We start from the raw sequence: 17,970 nt of genomic DNA, 5'->3' as shown, positions 1-17,970 counted from the left end.
GTTTTGTATGTTAGTGGTCTGGCTGTTTTTATCAGAACATAGAATTTAACTTACGGCCCCCAATAACACCTATGTCTTTTTTTAATCTTTTTTTTTTATTGTGGACTGGCTGCTTTCTGCATAACTACGTTCAATGGGCTATTATCACGGTTTTTTTTTATTAGCTAATAAATTAATTCGAAAAATCACAAGACAATCGGTACTACTCTTATTAAAATCCGTTAAGAAATAAGGGAGATATAAAGGATTAAAGTCTAGTCATTTGAATATAAATAAAAACAGACAATTCATGACGTCACCAAGTTTGACGTCATCGTATGCGAATATAGTTTTTACGTAAAAATTTATGATTCGAGTAGAGTAAGTGGAATGGGGTGACTTTGTTCAGTTTCGAACTTCAAACCTCCGTAAAAGAAAAATTAAAATTCTTATTTTTTAAATGAGAAAATATTATGTTGTGTGAGCGAGAAAATAATAAAAACTTTGTGATCAAAGTCAACCCTTCGGAGTGGGGTCGCTTTGATACATCATGATTTTATGCGTTTGTTTTGAACATTTCATTTTATTTTTTCTTTATTTAGATAAAAAATATAAGTATACAACGTATACAACATTACTACTAAATACAATTTTATATTAATTTAATACATATATTTACATTAACGTTTCGCTTTACGTAAAAATAAAAACGATTCTTGAGTATAAAATGGGAAGTGATGTTTTACAATAATTTGCTTATTTTATTTTTAATCGGTAAATATTTTTAGTATAACATATTAATTATAAAAAAAGTCAGTGCTACACAAAAAAGAATTATAAATATAACTTTTCACTTCTTTTTTAATTATATTATCCATCCTTCGATAGTAAATTACTTGCAAAAAAAAACACTTAGGTATCAGCAAATTATGATTAGGCGTGTATTTAATAAGCGTTTAAGTCGAATCTCATGAAATAATTAAAAATAATATACTTTAATTCCACATAAAACAAAAATTATTTTTCTAATTATTGTAAACTAAAAAATGGAATTTTTATATAAACTCAAAAATAATAATTGAAATATAAATCAAGATTAAAATATAAATCAAGAAAAATATTATGGTGATTTAAAAAATGTATTTATGAAACATTTTAAATAATTGATAAAGCTAACATAATATACCTTGCTTTTTGATGGAATAAAATTATCAGTTAATGAATGTATTATTGTGTATAGGAATTTGTTCATTGACTGACATTATTATCGAAACAGAATGAGAGGTTATTGTGTTCTTTTTATTTGGTGAAAACTTATCTTTCACAGCTTTGAAAACATTTATTTTACCGAATGAATTAGAATCCATTACTTTATTCCAGGAAAGCAATTATTGTATCTGTTTCTTACAAAGACGTGAAACATACTTAGGAAATTAATATTGGCCATATTCAACAATGTTCGACAAAATTTCACAAGAAGTGCAATTGATGTGTATGAGGTTTTTTTACAAGCATTTCGTAACAATTATCTGATTTACTAGATGAATAACTTCACCGTTATCATTCGAGAACGCAGCTTCACATTTATTTGCTCACCTTTAAAAGAAAATCTTTAAGACTCGTTCATTTGAGTCATAATATTTTTTATTTATATTCTGAAATCCCGTATGTTAAGGGAAAATCCCCAGTCCTCACATTTTGGTAAATTAAAGTTTCCTTCTGTTCTAGAAAACTGGCTTAAATGATTTGAAGGATGTTTAACTTTATATTATTCATTGTATAGTGTTTCAAATAATATTTTGTAATGGTTGGAAGCAGCCCGAATTTTCTTAGTAACAGCTTTTCTTAGTATTTGAGCAAAATATTTTTTTGTAGGCCCTGTTTCAAAACTTTTATTAATAAGTTCGAATCATGTCGCTCTCAAAAAAAAGATGTATATAAAATGATCAATTTCAGCTCATTTTAGAAAACTTCTTATTATTCGTTAATTAAAAAATAAAATATTAAAACAATCATAATAATGGACACTCAGTGATATAAGTACCAGTTATGTCAAGACAATGCAAATTATGAAATTACTTGTATCATTAAAAAAAGTTTATTACTAAATTTAAAAAAAATTAAAAATATCTTGACGATTCCACTTCAAACTTCTTGAAATCTTACTTTAAATAAAGTTATATAACAATTTCATTTAAATCATATTCCGTGTTACCATTAAAAAAACAGTTAAAATTGATCGAAATTTATTAATGATCAGTAGTTATAGAGATAAATATAAACAATATATCCGCTGATCAAAGTCGCCTTACAATTTAAATGTCGCCCCATTTTACGGTCGCCATTTATTTCAAGGTTGGCTAGAGAAGGGGAAAAAATCATAGAGAGCAATACGAGTCGTTTCAATTTATATTCGGATTACCAACATTTAAAACAAATGCACGATTCGTGGTGTACTGTTGGGTGGGTTTGGATGATCGAATTTATTACCAACCGAATAGAAACGCTTTTCAGAGATGTTGAAAATAGTAAACGAAATTTATGAATGAAATTATTGATTATTAGAGCTTTTATAAACACTAAAGGAGTCTTTGAGAAATCCTTTATATGTACAATGTGTTAAATCCGATATTCCTCCCGGGTGATAATACCCTATTGTTCCACTGCTTAAAAGTTATTAAAAAAACATTAACTTTATTAATAAAATAAAACCACTGGTAAAAAATAGTTTATTTAATCTTATAAAAATATTAACAACTTTTAATTATTTATGAACTTATTAAGGCTTTTTAGGCTATGCCCGTGTCAAGCCACAATAAATAACAATAAAAATACATAGTAAAATTAATTAGATCAAATTATAATGAAATAGAATAACAATCTAGAAAAAAAAGATAAATGTAATAAATAATCAAATTCCAAAGAATACAATGCAAAAACGATAATCAGAAATAATTTTAAAAATATAAATTATACAAATTAAGAATCACACATAATCAAATATACAAAATAGTGGTATCATTAAAATCAACAAAATAATAGTAAAATATAGTAGTATTAAAAAAAACTAAATAAGAGTATCATTTAAATCAACAGAAAAAGAATATTTATATATATGCATAATTGAAATGATAATTGAGATATGTTTACTAGAAACTCACTCGATACTATAGTAAGAAATAGGAGCAATAAATCATATCCCAAATAAGAGTACGTACTAAATTAAATTAAACAAAACTACATAAAAATTATCAAAATATATAAAAAGTAAAAGTATGGAAGGAAAGCAGATTTGTAAATTTTTGCTAATCTCGAACTTTAAAAAAATTGACAACCTCGTCCCTATTGTGCAGTACCTTCTTCGAAGTAGTGAATAACATATATATATATGTAGTTGGATAATTTATACAACACCATTTTTGTGAAAATCACCTCAAGGGCGCTGACAATAAATAAATATCCCAGCAGGTCTTGTAGCTACAGAGCACACGGACGGCTGGGATTTTGGATCCTCGTTTCCAATCCAGGTCATAAGCCCCGTGGATGTCTAGACTTCTTATTCCCTTCTCTAAAATGTTCTTCGTCTCTGTTGTATTACGTTAATAAAATTTTGTAAAAATAAAGTTCCATTTGTCCACCTTGTGGTGAAATGGTCAGCACGTATGCCTACATGGTTGATATTAAATATTTATTTAAAAAGGTGTTTTTACTTTAGAATATCTTACTTTCAAGATATGCTGCGATTGGTATACCAATGCAGTGCCTTATGCACCATTCGTTGCGGAAAGGGAATGATGATGAATATGACGCAATGCTACATCATTTCTTTTAATATTTTTTTTCGACCTGAAACGCAACATCGTATCTTGCATTAATTAATGTTGGAAAAATTGTTCCACTCGACCCTTAGTGTCCCGTATATGAGAGCATGGTTTGGTTGTTTTTTTCTATTGGTACTTAAAAGTATTAACATATTACAACAGAGTTGAAGAACATTTAAGAGAAGGTAATATAGAAGTCTAGGCATCTACAGGGCTTATGACCTGTCAATGGCTGGTTTAAGTGGCCACTTTACACACTGTAAAATTCACTATTCTGCCCATATTTGAACATCTATATTCCTTCAATTCTTTCATCTATTAATGTTTGTGAAATTAAAGAGCTGAAACCTTTATTTATGCGAGTGAGATTCATCTAATTGAATTATTTCACCTACATACTAGGCAACGCCTGTAAATGTTATTTTTTCAATTTCTATACTTCTTCATGGACCAGGTGGATTTATCAATAGATGAAACATCAATAGATGAAAGAATTGAAGGAATATAGATGTTCAAATATGGGCAGAATGGTGAATGTTACACAGTGTGTCTAGTGGCCACTTAAACCAGCCATTGACAGGTCATAAGGCCTGTAGATGCCTAGACTTCTATATTACCTTCTCTTAAATGTTCTTCATCTCTGTTGTAATATGTTAATATAAACAGCTCCCCAGGGAGTTGAATCCAGTCCTTGTCTACAAAAACTTAAAAGTACTTAAATGCAACCATCTAACGTTTTTTAAAAAAATAATTAGCCCTATCTTTTATAATCTCAATTTATTATGTTTATGAGACACAGGCCGTCAGCGTCAAATAACTCCACATAAAAAGCTTTATTTATAACAAATAATTTGACTGCTATAAATTAGGTGTCTTAAAATCCCGGAGGTACTTTTGAATACCACCCCGATTTGTGTTTTGGGGAGTGGTATTTTTTTTCTCCATATAAATTATCTATTATTGTCGTTATTCATGACAGGCAGGCAGCCTTTGCTGATGCGCCTATATTTTGTGTACTGCTTTTTGTCCACGTTCTTCCTCCAAAAAAGCATTCAAACGGCTTTCGAACTGGTTGACTGAAATGACAACAATGATGGACAACTAGGCTTGGCAATTTATTCCAGTCTGAAACTACCCTGCTGGAAAGGAAGTTTTTCTTAGGATCGCGGTGGAATTGAGGACGATAGAGCTTCCAGTTATGACCTATTGGAATTTAATTGATTACTAGATTAATGTTAATTTATAGTTACAAAAACTACTGGCGGCTCCTGACCAAAAACCTTGACAGTGCATTTCATCTCAACAATATGGCAAGTCTGACATGGTACACGCGCGATATTGATATGACGTCGGAACAAGGAATGCTAATTTTGCCATTGTTTTTGTTTGCATTCTGCTTTATATCCTATAACATTATACGCACATTTTATGTTACTAAATCAACGTGTCAATATAAACAAACTTCATGTTTCAAATCTGCGCAACCCTTGGCAATGCCCCGGGTATGTATTTTGTCTTCCCAAATCAAATCATGGTTTTAGCAGATACAATATTTTTCATATAAATTCTGGGTAAAAAATTGTGCACAACAGAATATTCACGGTGCTAATTGCGCATGCGTAGACAAGATGAGAAAATCGATCTCGCTAGATCTTTTAGGGCTAGTATTGAGTTGCAGTGAATCCCTGTTTTGTATTACATATGAATTTTTACAATCAATTACTAATTGGATGCCCAATTTCAAAAAATGCCTATGTCCAATTTTATCGGTTTTGAGTTGGCAACACTGCCATGTAGAGCATTTTGTGAACTATACATTTACCGAATTAGTTTTTCAATAAAGAATACCCATATCGAATTTTGTATTTGAAAAATGATTAAAAAATATTATTTCAATTCCAAAAAAATCCCTAAGTCCTAAAAATATCATAGTCCAAGAGTTTTTTCCCTGAGAAAAAATCCCTTAGACCTTAAATACTTTTGAAAAATCCTGACCTTAGGCTTAAGTCCACTTTTTTACAAGCAATAATTTGGTATTTTTTTATCCTAAAATAAAAAAGAAGAAAACCTTTTTATTAGTAGAAGTATTTTTAATTTTCCGAAATTCTGTCATTTAACATTTCAGGAACAAAATAAACATTTAAAGTTGAAATATCTCAGAACTACAAAAATGGTATTTTTTTGAAATTGGGCATTAAATTTATTTTCATATATTTTAACTAGGCATTGCACTGCACCTCTGCAAATATGGAGGAACCGCTTCTGACCAAAACGCTAATTGATTTTGTTATTTTTAATACTTCGGCACACTAAGGGTTAAAGAGTGTCTCGCATTACAAGTAAGATTTTGGAAAAAAATATGCTCGCTAAGCGAGTTTCTGTAATTAATAATAATTTTAAAAAAGGTATCTCCGTTTGTGCTTCTTATATTGATAATACAGTACTATTCAGATGGGAAATAAAGCTGAGCGACAGCTTGATATATCTCATAATCCTCCTTGAGAAATGTGCAGAAGATGACTCTCTCTATAGACCCGTCGAACTTCTTGATGTCGTCCTCTATGCTTTTCCTGGCCGTGGCGCAGGCGATGTGTGCGGCGGTGCGGTTGGGGAAGCCGTACACGCCCGTGGACACGCAGGGGAAGGCTATGGAAGTGATTTTGTGCTCCCGCTGAAGCCGGAAGCAGCTCTGATAGGACGAAATCAATTTCTCGCTAGATTTGTCCTGCGGGCCAACTGTGTGGATTACATCTGAAAGAAAATATAGAAACAATTGGAAGTCATATTAGAATGATGAAGAATACAATTCTGTGTGTAAAATAGTGCGTTTTCCGGACGCGTTAATTAACAGCAATACCGGGCCGATTATAGATTACAGAATGTGTTTATAAACCAGCCAATGACAGGTCGTAAGCCTTGTAAATGCCTAGACTTTTCTATTACCTTCTTGAAATGTTATTCACCTCTGTTGTAATATGTTAATATTAACAGCTCCCTAGGGAGTTGAATCCAGTCCTTGTCTACAAAAATTTGAACAAACTCAAAATATTGTTGATAAATCCACCTGGTCCATGAAGAAGTATAGAAATTGAAAAAAAATAAATTCAGGCGTTGCCTAGTATATAGGTGAAATAATTCAATTAGATGAATCTCATCCGCATAAGTAAAGGTTTCAGCTCTTTAACTTTACAAACAGCAACAGATGCCTCTTTGGCGGCCTTCGTGGTGTAGTGGTCAAGACGCTTGACTCACACACGGAAGGTTTCGGGTTCGATTCCCGGTGAGAATACAAAAGTTAAATGTGATTTTTCTTAAGCCTGGGTGTTCTGTGATGTGATTCACCACTGTAATTGGGCCCCCTGGCCTGTTATGGGGGAAAAAAAAAAACAGATGAAAGAATCGTAGGAATATAGATGTTCAAATATGGGCACATTGGTGAATGTTAAACAGTGTGTAAAGTGGCCACTTAAACCAGTCAATGACAGATCATAAGCCCTGTGACTTCTATACTACCTTCTCAAAAATGTTTTTCATCTCTGTTGTAATATGTTAAATAATTGTTTATTCTAAGCTAGTTTAAGTCCTGATGAAGAGGAAGTAACCTCGAAACCAGCGGACGTATGGCTCTAAAGTTTAAGTGGTTCATAAAAATTTATAAATAAATAAGGGTAAAATGTCATACCACAAAGTGAAGAATGTTTTTGATATTAAAAATATTTATCATTTTGTTTTCGTGTATATTATAATTTATCTAGATACGCTGCCATCGCACTCCAAAAAATATTCTTTATACCATTCCAGAAGGCAGACCAAAATTAAGATGGCTAGAAATTTTTTACGTTTTGTTAATTTTAAATTCGGTATTTCATTACAAACATTAGAACATAGAAGAAAACTGAATGATTTGTCATTTTTATTTAAAATATTAAATTCAATATTTGATTGTTCCGAACTGTTACAACTTATTGACTTGCGAGTTCAGGGCCAGGTTACCCCATTTAATAAACTTTTCTATGTAAATGTATTGCATTTTTTTTGCATTTTTTTTTTTGCACCACAACAGGCCAGGAGGCCTAATTACAGTGGTGAATTACATCACAGAGCACCCAGGCTTGAGAAAAATCACATTTTAATTTTGTGTTCTCACCGGGAATCGAACCCGGAACCTTCCGTGCATGAGTCAAGCGTCTTGACCACTACACCACGGAGGCCGCAATGTATCTACAACAAACTACAGTGCACACTGCACACTCGCCAATAAGGAGAATTCATGCATTTGCAAATGACGTGGATATATTTAATAAAACATTTTTGAATTCTAAAAGGCAGTGTATCAATTTACTATCTTCAAATTATTGTAATACCTAAATAATACTATGTTGATTTCAATTGTTTACCGTTTATTGACTTATATATGAATTCTAAATAAGTATTTTTCTAACTTCTTCTAATTTTAAGATCATTTTAATACAATTTATACGAAAAAATGTATTCCAGTTCCCCACTGCAATAAATGTATGTATTATTACGTATCCCCATATATTTTCTACTAATGTGTAATGTTTTATTTAAATTATGTATTTATTGACAATTCTTGATGGAATTCCATTGTAACGATATAATAACCTATATTTACATATAAGTTATTCATTAAAAAATACTTGGTACATTTCCACTTATTTATTTGACCAATTAGCGCTTTCACCCTCTAATGGGCATCTTCAGACTGGTCTATATTTGTGGTGATATACTCACGTGTCTGTGTCATATAATTGCATGTCCCATCTCAACACAGGACCTTTAGTCCCATGGAGTTTGGACTTATGTCTCAAAACATGTACAATAATCTTATGTATGTAAATAAATAAATAAATGATGATTATTATTATTTTATTTTTTTCTTACTCTTCTTAATTCATTTTTATTTTTTGCTCCTTTTTTGTGTAAAATACATTTCTGTTTTCATACTTAAAAATGCACTTCTGTTCTCTTCACTTTTATACTAATATGTAAAGATAATATTTTTCTTTTTCTTCTAAAATGTATGGAATGTATGGAAGCGAAGCATGGAGTTGGAAAAAAAGGGACGAAAGTAGACTGAATGCTGTTGAAATGCGATCCCTCAGGCGAATGTGCGGAAAAACAATGTATGATAGGTGCCCTAATGTCGAAATTAGAGCAGAATGCAAGGCCGAGTTAAGCATTATCGAAAAAATTAAGAAAGGTCTTTTGCGATGGTTCGGTCATGTGGAGCGAATGAATGATGAAAGAACGGCTAAAAAGATTTATGATGCGAATGTGTCTGGTTGTAGAAGTCGAGGAAGGCCGAGAAAGACATGGCATGATCAAGTACAACAAATTCTTGAAAGTGGTCATGTGAAAAGTCGGAATAATCGACGTGCGTGCATGAGAAGATGTATGAATGTGAAGGAAGCAAAGGAAGTGTGCCAGGACAGAGTGGTGTGGCGTTCTATCCTCTCTGCCTACCCCTCCGGAGAAATGGCGTGATGGTTAGTTAGTTAGTTAGTTCTTCTAAAAATCATATTTATATTTTGCTACTTCTGTGTAAAATACATGTTTGTCATTATTTGTATATATGTATGGAAAACATGTAAAAGCCTAAAGGGCGTTTAAATAAATAATGTGGAAAGTGACATTAGAGCAATCGGCCTGACGAACTGGAGAAGAGCCACAGAGCACAGAACGGGCTGTAGCGCCACCGATGACGAGATACGCCGCCAACGCCGCGCCCTTTACATCATCGGGTGCAATAATGGTATTAATTAAATTATTAAAAGAACCCTTACATTTAGCAGGCAACAAATATCCTCCAGTCAGCTTTGCATCTCCAGTCTCGCACCCCTTTAGGGAGAGGCACTCTTTCTGAAATTACATTTAAAAAATTCAGTCAATGACCAACTGGACAGCCACAAAACTCTTCATGTTTCGTATTGTATTTTGTAAAGTATAATAATTATTATGTGCACTGTTTTATTTTGAATTTATCGGGTTTTTCAATAGGGGCGCTTGAACTTTTACATGGCTGAGCTGATAGTTTGTTTCGATCTATTTTAGCCAGAGAGAATCATATGTAAGTAGATACTGGCTAATTTTGGTTTGTGAGGTTTCTACGCCTGATGGGACATTTTTGGTTTTGATTACGTTTATGTACGCATGCTTTTTGAATTGTAAAAAGTATTATCCACCATTTAAGATTTAACTTCGCCTTAACTCGCACAACGCCGCAAACTTATCATCATCCAATGCTGTTCATCATCATCCGCCGCCTCCAGACGAAATTATGTGCTTGCAGTGATCCTAATCACCAATTTCCGTGACAGCATGTGGAAGTCTAGGCATTTACAGGGCTTATGACCTGTCACTGGCTGGTTTAAGTGGCCACTTTACACACTGTGTAACATTCACCATTCTGCCTATATTTCAGTTTCAGTTTCAGTGCTGCAGAGCAGCGTTTATTTTATAATTAAAAAATACATAAAAGAATTGGTTACCCACTAAGTCTAAAGACTTTTCGGTGGGAAACATTTATATTTATTTGAACATGTATATTCCTTCAATTCTTCCATCTGTTGATGTTTGTGAAGTTAAAGAGCTGAAACCTTTATTTATGCGGGTGAGATTCATCTAATTGAATTATTTCACCTATATACTAGGCAACGCCTGTAAATGTTATTTTTTCAATTTCTATACTTCTTCATGGACCAGGTGGATTTATCAATAGATGAAAGAATTGAAGGAATATAGATGTTGAAATATGGGCAGAATGGTGAATGTTACACAGTGTGTCTAGTGGCCACTTGAACCAGCCATTGACAGGTCATAAGCCCTGTAGATGCCTAGACTTTTTTTTTTTTTTTTTTATTTTATTCAGAAAACATACAGTCATACAAAATAAGTACTAAAAACAACAATTTTTTAACATAAAAAGACCAATTAAGTTTTCATAAATTAAAAAGATATAAACATTAAATGTGACAAAAAATAAAAAAGAATTTTAAGTGAGAAAAGAATAATTGTTGACATTTGCGTTTTCCATGGAGGTAATAAATTAAAATAAATAAAAATACCGAATGTACACTCCGAGCCATCCACGCACACACATGAACGCACATATAAAACATACACAAACATATACATTACATGCGGCACATATACATAGCAAGATGCACATTCAGCAACTATCCCAAATAATCGACCCCATGAAGAAATTTTCTGTACAAATGCAACGTGCAGTTAAAAATGTCTACATCAATACTGAGTCCGTTATAATTTCTACAGGTACGTCTAATGAATGAATTCGAGGTATAATTGTTTTTACAAGTTGGTACATAAAAAAGGGAATTTAATCTGGTATAGCGAAGAGGACAACGGAAACCAATATTTTGTAAAAGATACGGCGAATCAACTATGTTATTGAGAATTTTGAAAAGAAAAATTAAATCATATATAAGGCGCCTTTTTTGAAGTGATTCTATATTAAAATTGATCAAAGATGCGCCGTAATCATTTTCAATGTTACCAAAACGATATTCCAGGCTCCTTATAAATTTCTTTTGAATGTTTTCAATTTGATTAATATATACATTATATTGAGGGGACCATACTAATGAAGCGAATTCGAGTTGACTTCGCACATAAGTATAGTAAAGAAGTATTAATGTATTTAGTGATGAGAATGGCTTGGAGATTCGTAAGATTCGTAAGATTAATTCGTAGACTTCTATATTACCTTCTCTTAAATGTTCTTCATTTCTGTTGTAATATGTTAATACATAAGCAAGTATGCATTTCTTCTTTTCTCCAAACTATTGTAGCCAAGCATGCCAAATGCCTCTTTAGGGAAGAAATCCAGCCTTTCTACAAACATTTGGACATACTCAATAAAATTTTGTTTAACATACACCTTTAAAAAAATACCTTAAGTTCTGGTCCCGCCGCTCTGTGGATAAATCCATCGACTCCACCCCCTCCAGCGAGCTTGCAGTTGGCAGCATTTACAATGGCGTCTATCTGAAAATGCATTATATATTTTTTAAAACATTTTTTTGCACAACAACAGGCCAGGAAGCCTAATTACAGTGGTGAATTACATCATAGAGCACCCAGGCTTGAGAAAAATCACATTTTAATTTTTGTGTTCTCACCGGGAATCGAACCCGGAACCTTCCGTGCGTGAATCAAGCGTCTTGACCACTGCACCACGGAGGCCGCCCATGTAAGGAAACTTGTGTAGCTTCGAAACCAGTCGGTACTGAAATATAAAATAACGCAATAAATTATGTCGGCCTCGTGCCTACCATGCGAGAGGTCTCAGGTTCGACTCCCGGAATGGTTGATACGAAAAATTTATTTAAAAGGGTGTTTTCATTAACATATTACAACAGAGATGAAGAACATTTAAGAGAAGGTAATATAGAAGTCTAGGCATCTACAGGGCTTATGACCTGTCAATGGCTGGTTTAAGTGGCCACTTTACACACTGTGTAACATTCACCATTCTGCGTATATTTGAACATATATAGCCCTTTAATTCTTTCATTTGTTGATGGTTGGAATGTTCCACAGTGTGTAAAGTGGTCACTTAAACCAGCCATTGACAGGTCATAAGCCCTGTAGATGCCTAGACTTCTATATTACCTTCTCTTAAATGTTCTTCATCTCTGTTGTAATATGTTAATATAAACAGCTCCCCATGGAGTCGAATCCAGTCCTTGTCTACAAAAATTTGGACAAACTCAAAATATTGTTGAGGGTGTTTTTACACCAAAATATTTCATAGTCCCTGAACTGGTACCTGAAGCGCAAGACTGATCATCTTACCTTTTACTTCTTACCGTCACACCATTTCTCCGTAGGGGTAGGCAGAGAGAATGGTGAACTGTTGTAGCAAAATAAATTCAAAATCATAAATACGCCGGTCATCCTACATGCATGCACCCCCTATCACTGTCAATAACCGCCACAGAACAGCGTCTCTGTCTTCCTTGTTTTATCATTTATCATTTATTTATTCATATATATGTACATGACAAAATACATATAGAAATAATTAGGTAAAATTAGGTATATATAAAAAAAACACATTAGTATACATAATATACAAAGAATAATATGTTAAAAAAGTAAGAGAATCTTGTAACGAAAAACTCCCTCAGAGACGTGAAAAATGTCAATGTCCAAATTGATATTGTTCAACATAGAGATAGCCCTTCCAACAGGCATAACCATTGGCAGGTTGGTCCTGTATATTGGAATGTGAAACAGTCTATGTTGACGCTGTCTAAGGTAATTATCAGGAACATAAAAGCTAATGCTCCGCATAATTTCAGGGTTGTCAATAATACCGCGCAACAATCGAAAGAAGTGCGTTGTTAAATACACATTCCTTCTAGTCTTCAAACTGCTGTAACCGAGCATAACCTGGAGAAACTCGGTGGGATAAAGCCATGGATAATATCCGCACTCCCTCATGTAGAGAAACCGAAGAAATTTCTCTGCTATGAGTTCTATCTTCGTGCTCTCTCTCACACAGATTTATTGATGTTCAATCTTCGCCTAGCAAGAATAAATATTTTTTGCATGAAAATAGGCATAGTTACGCAAATTTTACTTTCCAAATCCGGTGTGAAAATGTCCATTTGAAGATTACAGAAAATATAACTCATCATTTAAAAAAATAAGAGCGATATATGAAGTCTAGTAGACTATAGTCCTTGAAATATAGCTTGATTAGAAGACAGTTGTCAGCAAAAGTGACGACATAACTTTGTAGTGACGTCTAAGGAGTGATTTATATTGACACACGAAAATTCATTGGTATCTGGCATGTTAATTTATTTTTTTAGTACAATGCTCGACATATAAATCAACATAAATATATAAAATCAGCTTTAAAACTAAAATAAACCTAATTATTAACGGCGTTCTTACAAGGTCATTTTGCAAAAACGTTAGAGATGGACAAATTGATCGAATAAAAAAATAATTCATTGGATGAGTTCATGAAAAAAGTAAAATGTCTTATTTTTTGGTGAATAACTGTCTTAAACACACTATAATAGGCTTGTTTTTGCGTTTTTATATCAATTTTCTTAAACAGAGTTTCATGTTTACACGAAAAAACTGATAAAATCGATTTGATCGGTACGTGATCAGTGATCAGTAATTTTTCCATCACTATTGACATTAGTTTGGCAGTTATCATTCTAATCAAGCTATATTTTAAGGACTATAGTGTGACAATATGACATCACACAAGAGTTAGCAAATATAAAGATAGAATATGAAGGATTTTGTTCATATTGTTTGTACGGTGATAGGTAGCTTTATTGTCGGCGTGGTGTATTCCAAAAATAAGTGTTGTTTACCTCCAGCACGGTGATATCACCATTCCATATGGACACTTTATCAGCTATCACTTTGTTTAGAGACGGATCTATAGTCAACTCCTGGAAATGCTCCTGGTCCTTATCTGTCGGAGATTTGGTACCCGCAAAGAGACTCGAAACGCAATCCGCGCTCCACGTCGGTATATCGTCCAAAGTTACGTATTTCTTCATTTTGTAAAATTTCCTTTTGGCTTCTAGATCCATATTGAGGAATCTTTCCTTTTCAGCGATCCACGTATCCATTTTTCTAACGAAATTAATATTTTTATCGAGCGCTAAAATTCTCTTCACCCCTAGGGAACACCGGCAAAATAACGACGGCAGCGACATCAAACTGCTTCTTCTTCTTATTTCGTAACTTTTTGACGTTTGAGATACTTTCGAGAAATCCGCGCGACGCGTGCGACTATTTCTAGTCAGCCGCGCAATTAGGTAAGTACCCGTCGGTGGTTCTAGAAGCTCCCGTCGAGTGTGAACGAAGCTTTACTTTTTTCTCTTATCAAATTTAGAATTTTCCAGTTGGCATTTCTTACTCGTTGTGAAATCGTCGAGCGGCGTGGTATTTTCGCATTCGATAGTGCCGGTGTTTGAAAACTGATCGTAATTGTAAATTAACAAGATGTACAGGCTTCCAAACGCTATTCGGTGCGGTGTGGCAGCCCGTCACGCCAACTTGGCATATCGCGCGTACGCCAAAGACGTGAGATTCGGGGCGGAAGTCCGTGCCCTCATGCTCCAAGGGGTAGACGTGCTCGCGGACGCCGTGGCCGTGACTATGGGGCCCAAAGGTCGAAACGTGATTCTAGAACAGTCCTGGGGGTCGCCCAAGATCACCAAAGACGGCGTCACCGTGGCCAAGGGGATCGAACTGAAGGACAAGTTCCAGAATATCGGGGCGAAATTGGTGCAGGACGTGGCCAACAACACCAACGAGGAGGCGGGCGACGGCACGACCACCGCCACGGTCCTCGCCAGGGCCATCGCCAAGGAGGGCTTCGAGAAGATCTCCAAAGGAGCTAACCCGGTGGAGATTCGCAGGGGAGTCATGATCGCCGTGGATTGCATCATCGGCAAACTGAAGGAGATGTCCAAGCCGGTCACCACGCCCGAGGAGATCGCGCAGGTGGCCACCATCTCCGCCAACGGGGACACGGCCATCGGCCAGCTGATCTCGGACGCCATGAAGCGCGTGGGGCGCGAGGGAGTCATCACCGTGAAGGACGGCAAGACGCTGGTAGACGAGCTGGAGGTCATCGAGGGCATGAAGTTCGACCGCGGCTACATCTCCCCCTACTTCATCAACTCCTCCAAGGGCGCCAAGGTGGAGTTCCAGGACGCGCTCGTCCTGTTCTCCGAGAAGAAGATCAGCTCCATCCAGAGCGTCATTCCCGCGCTGGAGCTCGCCAACTCGCAGCGAAAGCCGCTCGTCATCATCGCCGAGGACGTGGACGGCGAGGCGCTGTCCACGCTCGTGGTCAACCGCCTGAAGATCGGGCTCCAGGTGGCGGCCGTCAAGGCCCCCGGCTTCGGCGACAACCGCAAGTCGACGCTCAACGACATGGCCATCGCCACCGGCGGTGTCGTGTTCGGGGATGACAGCAACTTGCTCAAGCTGGAGGACATCCAGGCCACGGACTTCGGCCAGATCGGCGAGATCCTCATCACCAAGGACGACTGCCTCATGCTGAAGGGGAAGGGCAAGAAGGCCGACATCGACCGCCGCGCCGAGCAAATCCGCGACCAGATCAAGGACACCACCTCGGAGTACGAGAAGGAGAAGCTGCAGGAGCGCCTGGCGCGCCTGGCGTCCGGCGTCGCCGTGCTGCGCGTGGGCGGCTCCAGCGAGGTGGAGGTCAACGAGAAGAAGGACCGCGTGAACGACGCGCTGAACGCCACCCGCGCCGCCGTGGAGGAGGGCATCGTCCCCGGGGGCGGCACGGCGCTGCTGCGCTGCTCGCCGGCGCTGGGGGCGCTGCGCGCCGCCAACTCTGACCAGACCACGGGCATCGAAATCGTCCGCAACGCGCTGCGCATGCCCTGCATGACCATCGCCAAGAACGCCGGCATGGACGGCGCGGCCGTCGTCGCTAAGGTCGAGACGCTGGAGGCCGCCTTCGGCTACGACGCCATGAAGAACGAGTACGTCAACATGATCCAAATGGGCATCATCGACCCCACCAAGGTGGTGCGCACGGCGCTCACGGACGCCAGTGGCGTGGCCTCGCTGCTCACCACGGCCGAGGCGGTGGTGTGCGACATGCCCAAGGAGGAGGGCGCGGGCGGCATGGGGGGCATGGGCGGGATGGGAGGCATGGGAGGCATGGGGGGCATGGGGGGCATGATGTAAACTAACCAACCAAAAGTCGTAGGTTGACAAATCTTGCTCTGAAAGAATCTTAGTAAAAACGAGCGTCATATTCTCACTATGAAATATCGTAACTAATTGCGCAAGTCACAAAACGTAGCTCGATTAGGCCACTTAACATACCTCCGGAGCGAGTTTTGTCCCTCGAAAACGCAAATCTCGTATCTTTTAGCGATTCTGGCTGCGACGTCCCACCAGGCTGTTTGTCTTCGATAATTTTAATTTACAAAACTATTTTTCTGTATCCGGATCGACCATTCCACCTTCTCTTTCGCAGGTTCGTCGCTAGATTGCTTGAAGCTCGAGAATTCGACGCGTTGAAAACATTCTCGTAAGCGCATTTTTTTACAGATCGAATATTATGTAATCTTTCTTTCTAAGTAGCGTTATTTAGACTTTTTTGTACTCTTACCAAAAACTGCTAGCCATATTTTGTTAATTAAGTTACGTGGAATTTATGATTTTATTCCTCGCATCCCTGGGATGGTGTATTTCTTTGAAATATATCTAAAATCATCGCAGTACCACGCAACGTAATGTAATAATGCTCGCAGTAAGAACAAGATTATAATAAAATCTATATTTTTATAAATCCTGTTACGTGCCTCGTTTCATTCAAGCTTACAGTTGCATCGCTGACTTCAATATTTTTTACAGTAGGCCTTTTTGTCTTATCGATAATATTTCTTACATAAGGCTGAGTATGGTTAATGAATTGTCTTATATTTTCTTTGCCAATTGAATTATGTAGACATTTATGGAGGAATGAACATATTTTGTATCATCCTTACAGGAGTCAAGCCAAACGTTATAGCTTGGTCGAGCACTTGATCAATATTAGAAAATTTAGTTAAAATGAACGCTCAGCATTATTTTGCAGGTAGATCCAACAATTTCATATAAAAGTTAAGCTAACTGGCACAATTATTATTATATATAAAGCTATGTTTCTTTACCAATCTTGTCTGTGGAGCGATAATGGTAGCTTTTCTAAGTTCTATGAGTGAAAGTTAATAGGGATGTATGCGGAGAACATTTGTTAGTATAGTTATAAGATATAATATGATTAGATTTTAGTAATTGCTCGTTGATATTGTGGTGTTAATGAAAATGGAAAAACCTTGAAAAAAAATCAATAAAAACATGAATATTAATTTGTTTCTTTATTAATTTAAATATACCCCTCTACTATTCAAGAATAATCTTATTTTGAGGTACATAGAATCATATTGATTCATGTTCACTCTCAAGTATATGGGAGTCACCTATTTCCAAAGGTCATCTTACTTTTTTTGGAGATATTCGCAGAAAATAAGTATTACAAAAAATTATATGGCGTTAATGAGGACCAAAACGTTTCTAAACTACGTAATTTAAAAAAAATATTTGAAGATAT

The 17,970-nt window shown here is 36.1% G+C and overlaps 2 protein-coding genes across 2 annotated transcripts; one reads left to right on the top strand and one right to left on the bottom strand.

The window, feature by feature from the left end:
- Positions 1-5,869: 5,869 nt before the first annotated feature.
- Positions 5,870-14,677, bottom strand: LOC148274555 (uncharacterized). The gene is made up of 4 exons (XM_088236950.1): positions 14,189-14,677; positions 11,739-11,831; positions 9,608-9,683; positions 5,870-6,551 (listed from the first exon to the last, which is right to left on the bottom strand). The coding sequence occupies exons 1-4, from the start codon at positions 14,537-14,539 to the stop codon at positions 6,244-6,246; spliced, it is 828 nt and encodes a 275-aa protein (XP_088093076.1). The 5' UTR covers positions 14,540-14,677; the 3' UTR covers positions 5,870-6,243.
- A 35-nt stretch (positions 14,678-14,712) lies between these two features.
- LOC148274554 (heat shock protein 60A-like) lies at positions 14,713-17,728 on the top strand. The gene has a single exon (XM_088236949.1). The coding sequence runs from the start codon at positions 14,829-14,831 to the stop codon at positions 16,554-16,556; it is 1,728 nt and encodes a 575-aa protein (XP_088093075.1). The 5' UTR covers positions 14,713-14,828; the 3' UTR covers positions 16,557-17,728.
- The last annotated feature ends 242 nt before the right edge of the window (positions 17,729-17,970 follow it).

This window comes from Micrasema longulum, unplaced genomic scaffold (genome assembly GCF_059751315.1).
Source record: "Micrasema longulum isolate JH-2025_06_02 unplaced genomic scaffold, ASM5975131v1 h1tg001624l, whole genome shotgun sequence".
Classification (NCBI taxonomy): Eukaryota; Metazoa; Arthropoda; class Insecta; order Trichoptera; family Brachycentridae; genus Micrasema; species Micrasema longulum.
Note: the sequence above shows the minus strand (reverse complement) of the source record. Positions and strands in the feature narration are given on the sequence as shown.

Bases quoted from the DNA above. Each gene is read 5' to 3' on its own strand.
- LOC148274555 (XM_088236950.1), bottom strand. From the start codon at position 14,539: ATGTCGCTGCCGTCGTTATTTTGCCGGTGTTCCCTAGGGGTGAAGAGA. The intron at 11,832-14,188 runs GTAAACAACACT...ATGCATTTTCAG, and splicing joins GTGATATCACCGTGCTGGAG to ATAGACGCCATTGTAAATGC. The intron at 9,684-11,738 runs GTATTTTTTTAA...ATGTAATTTCAG, and splicing joins CGGCGGGACCAGAACTTAAG to AAAGAGTGCCTCTCCCTAAA.
- LOC148274554 (XM_088236949.1), top strand. From the start codon at position 14,829: ATGTACAGGCTTCCAAACGCTATTCGGTGCGGTGTGGCAGCCCGTCAC.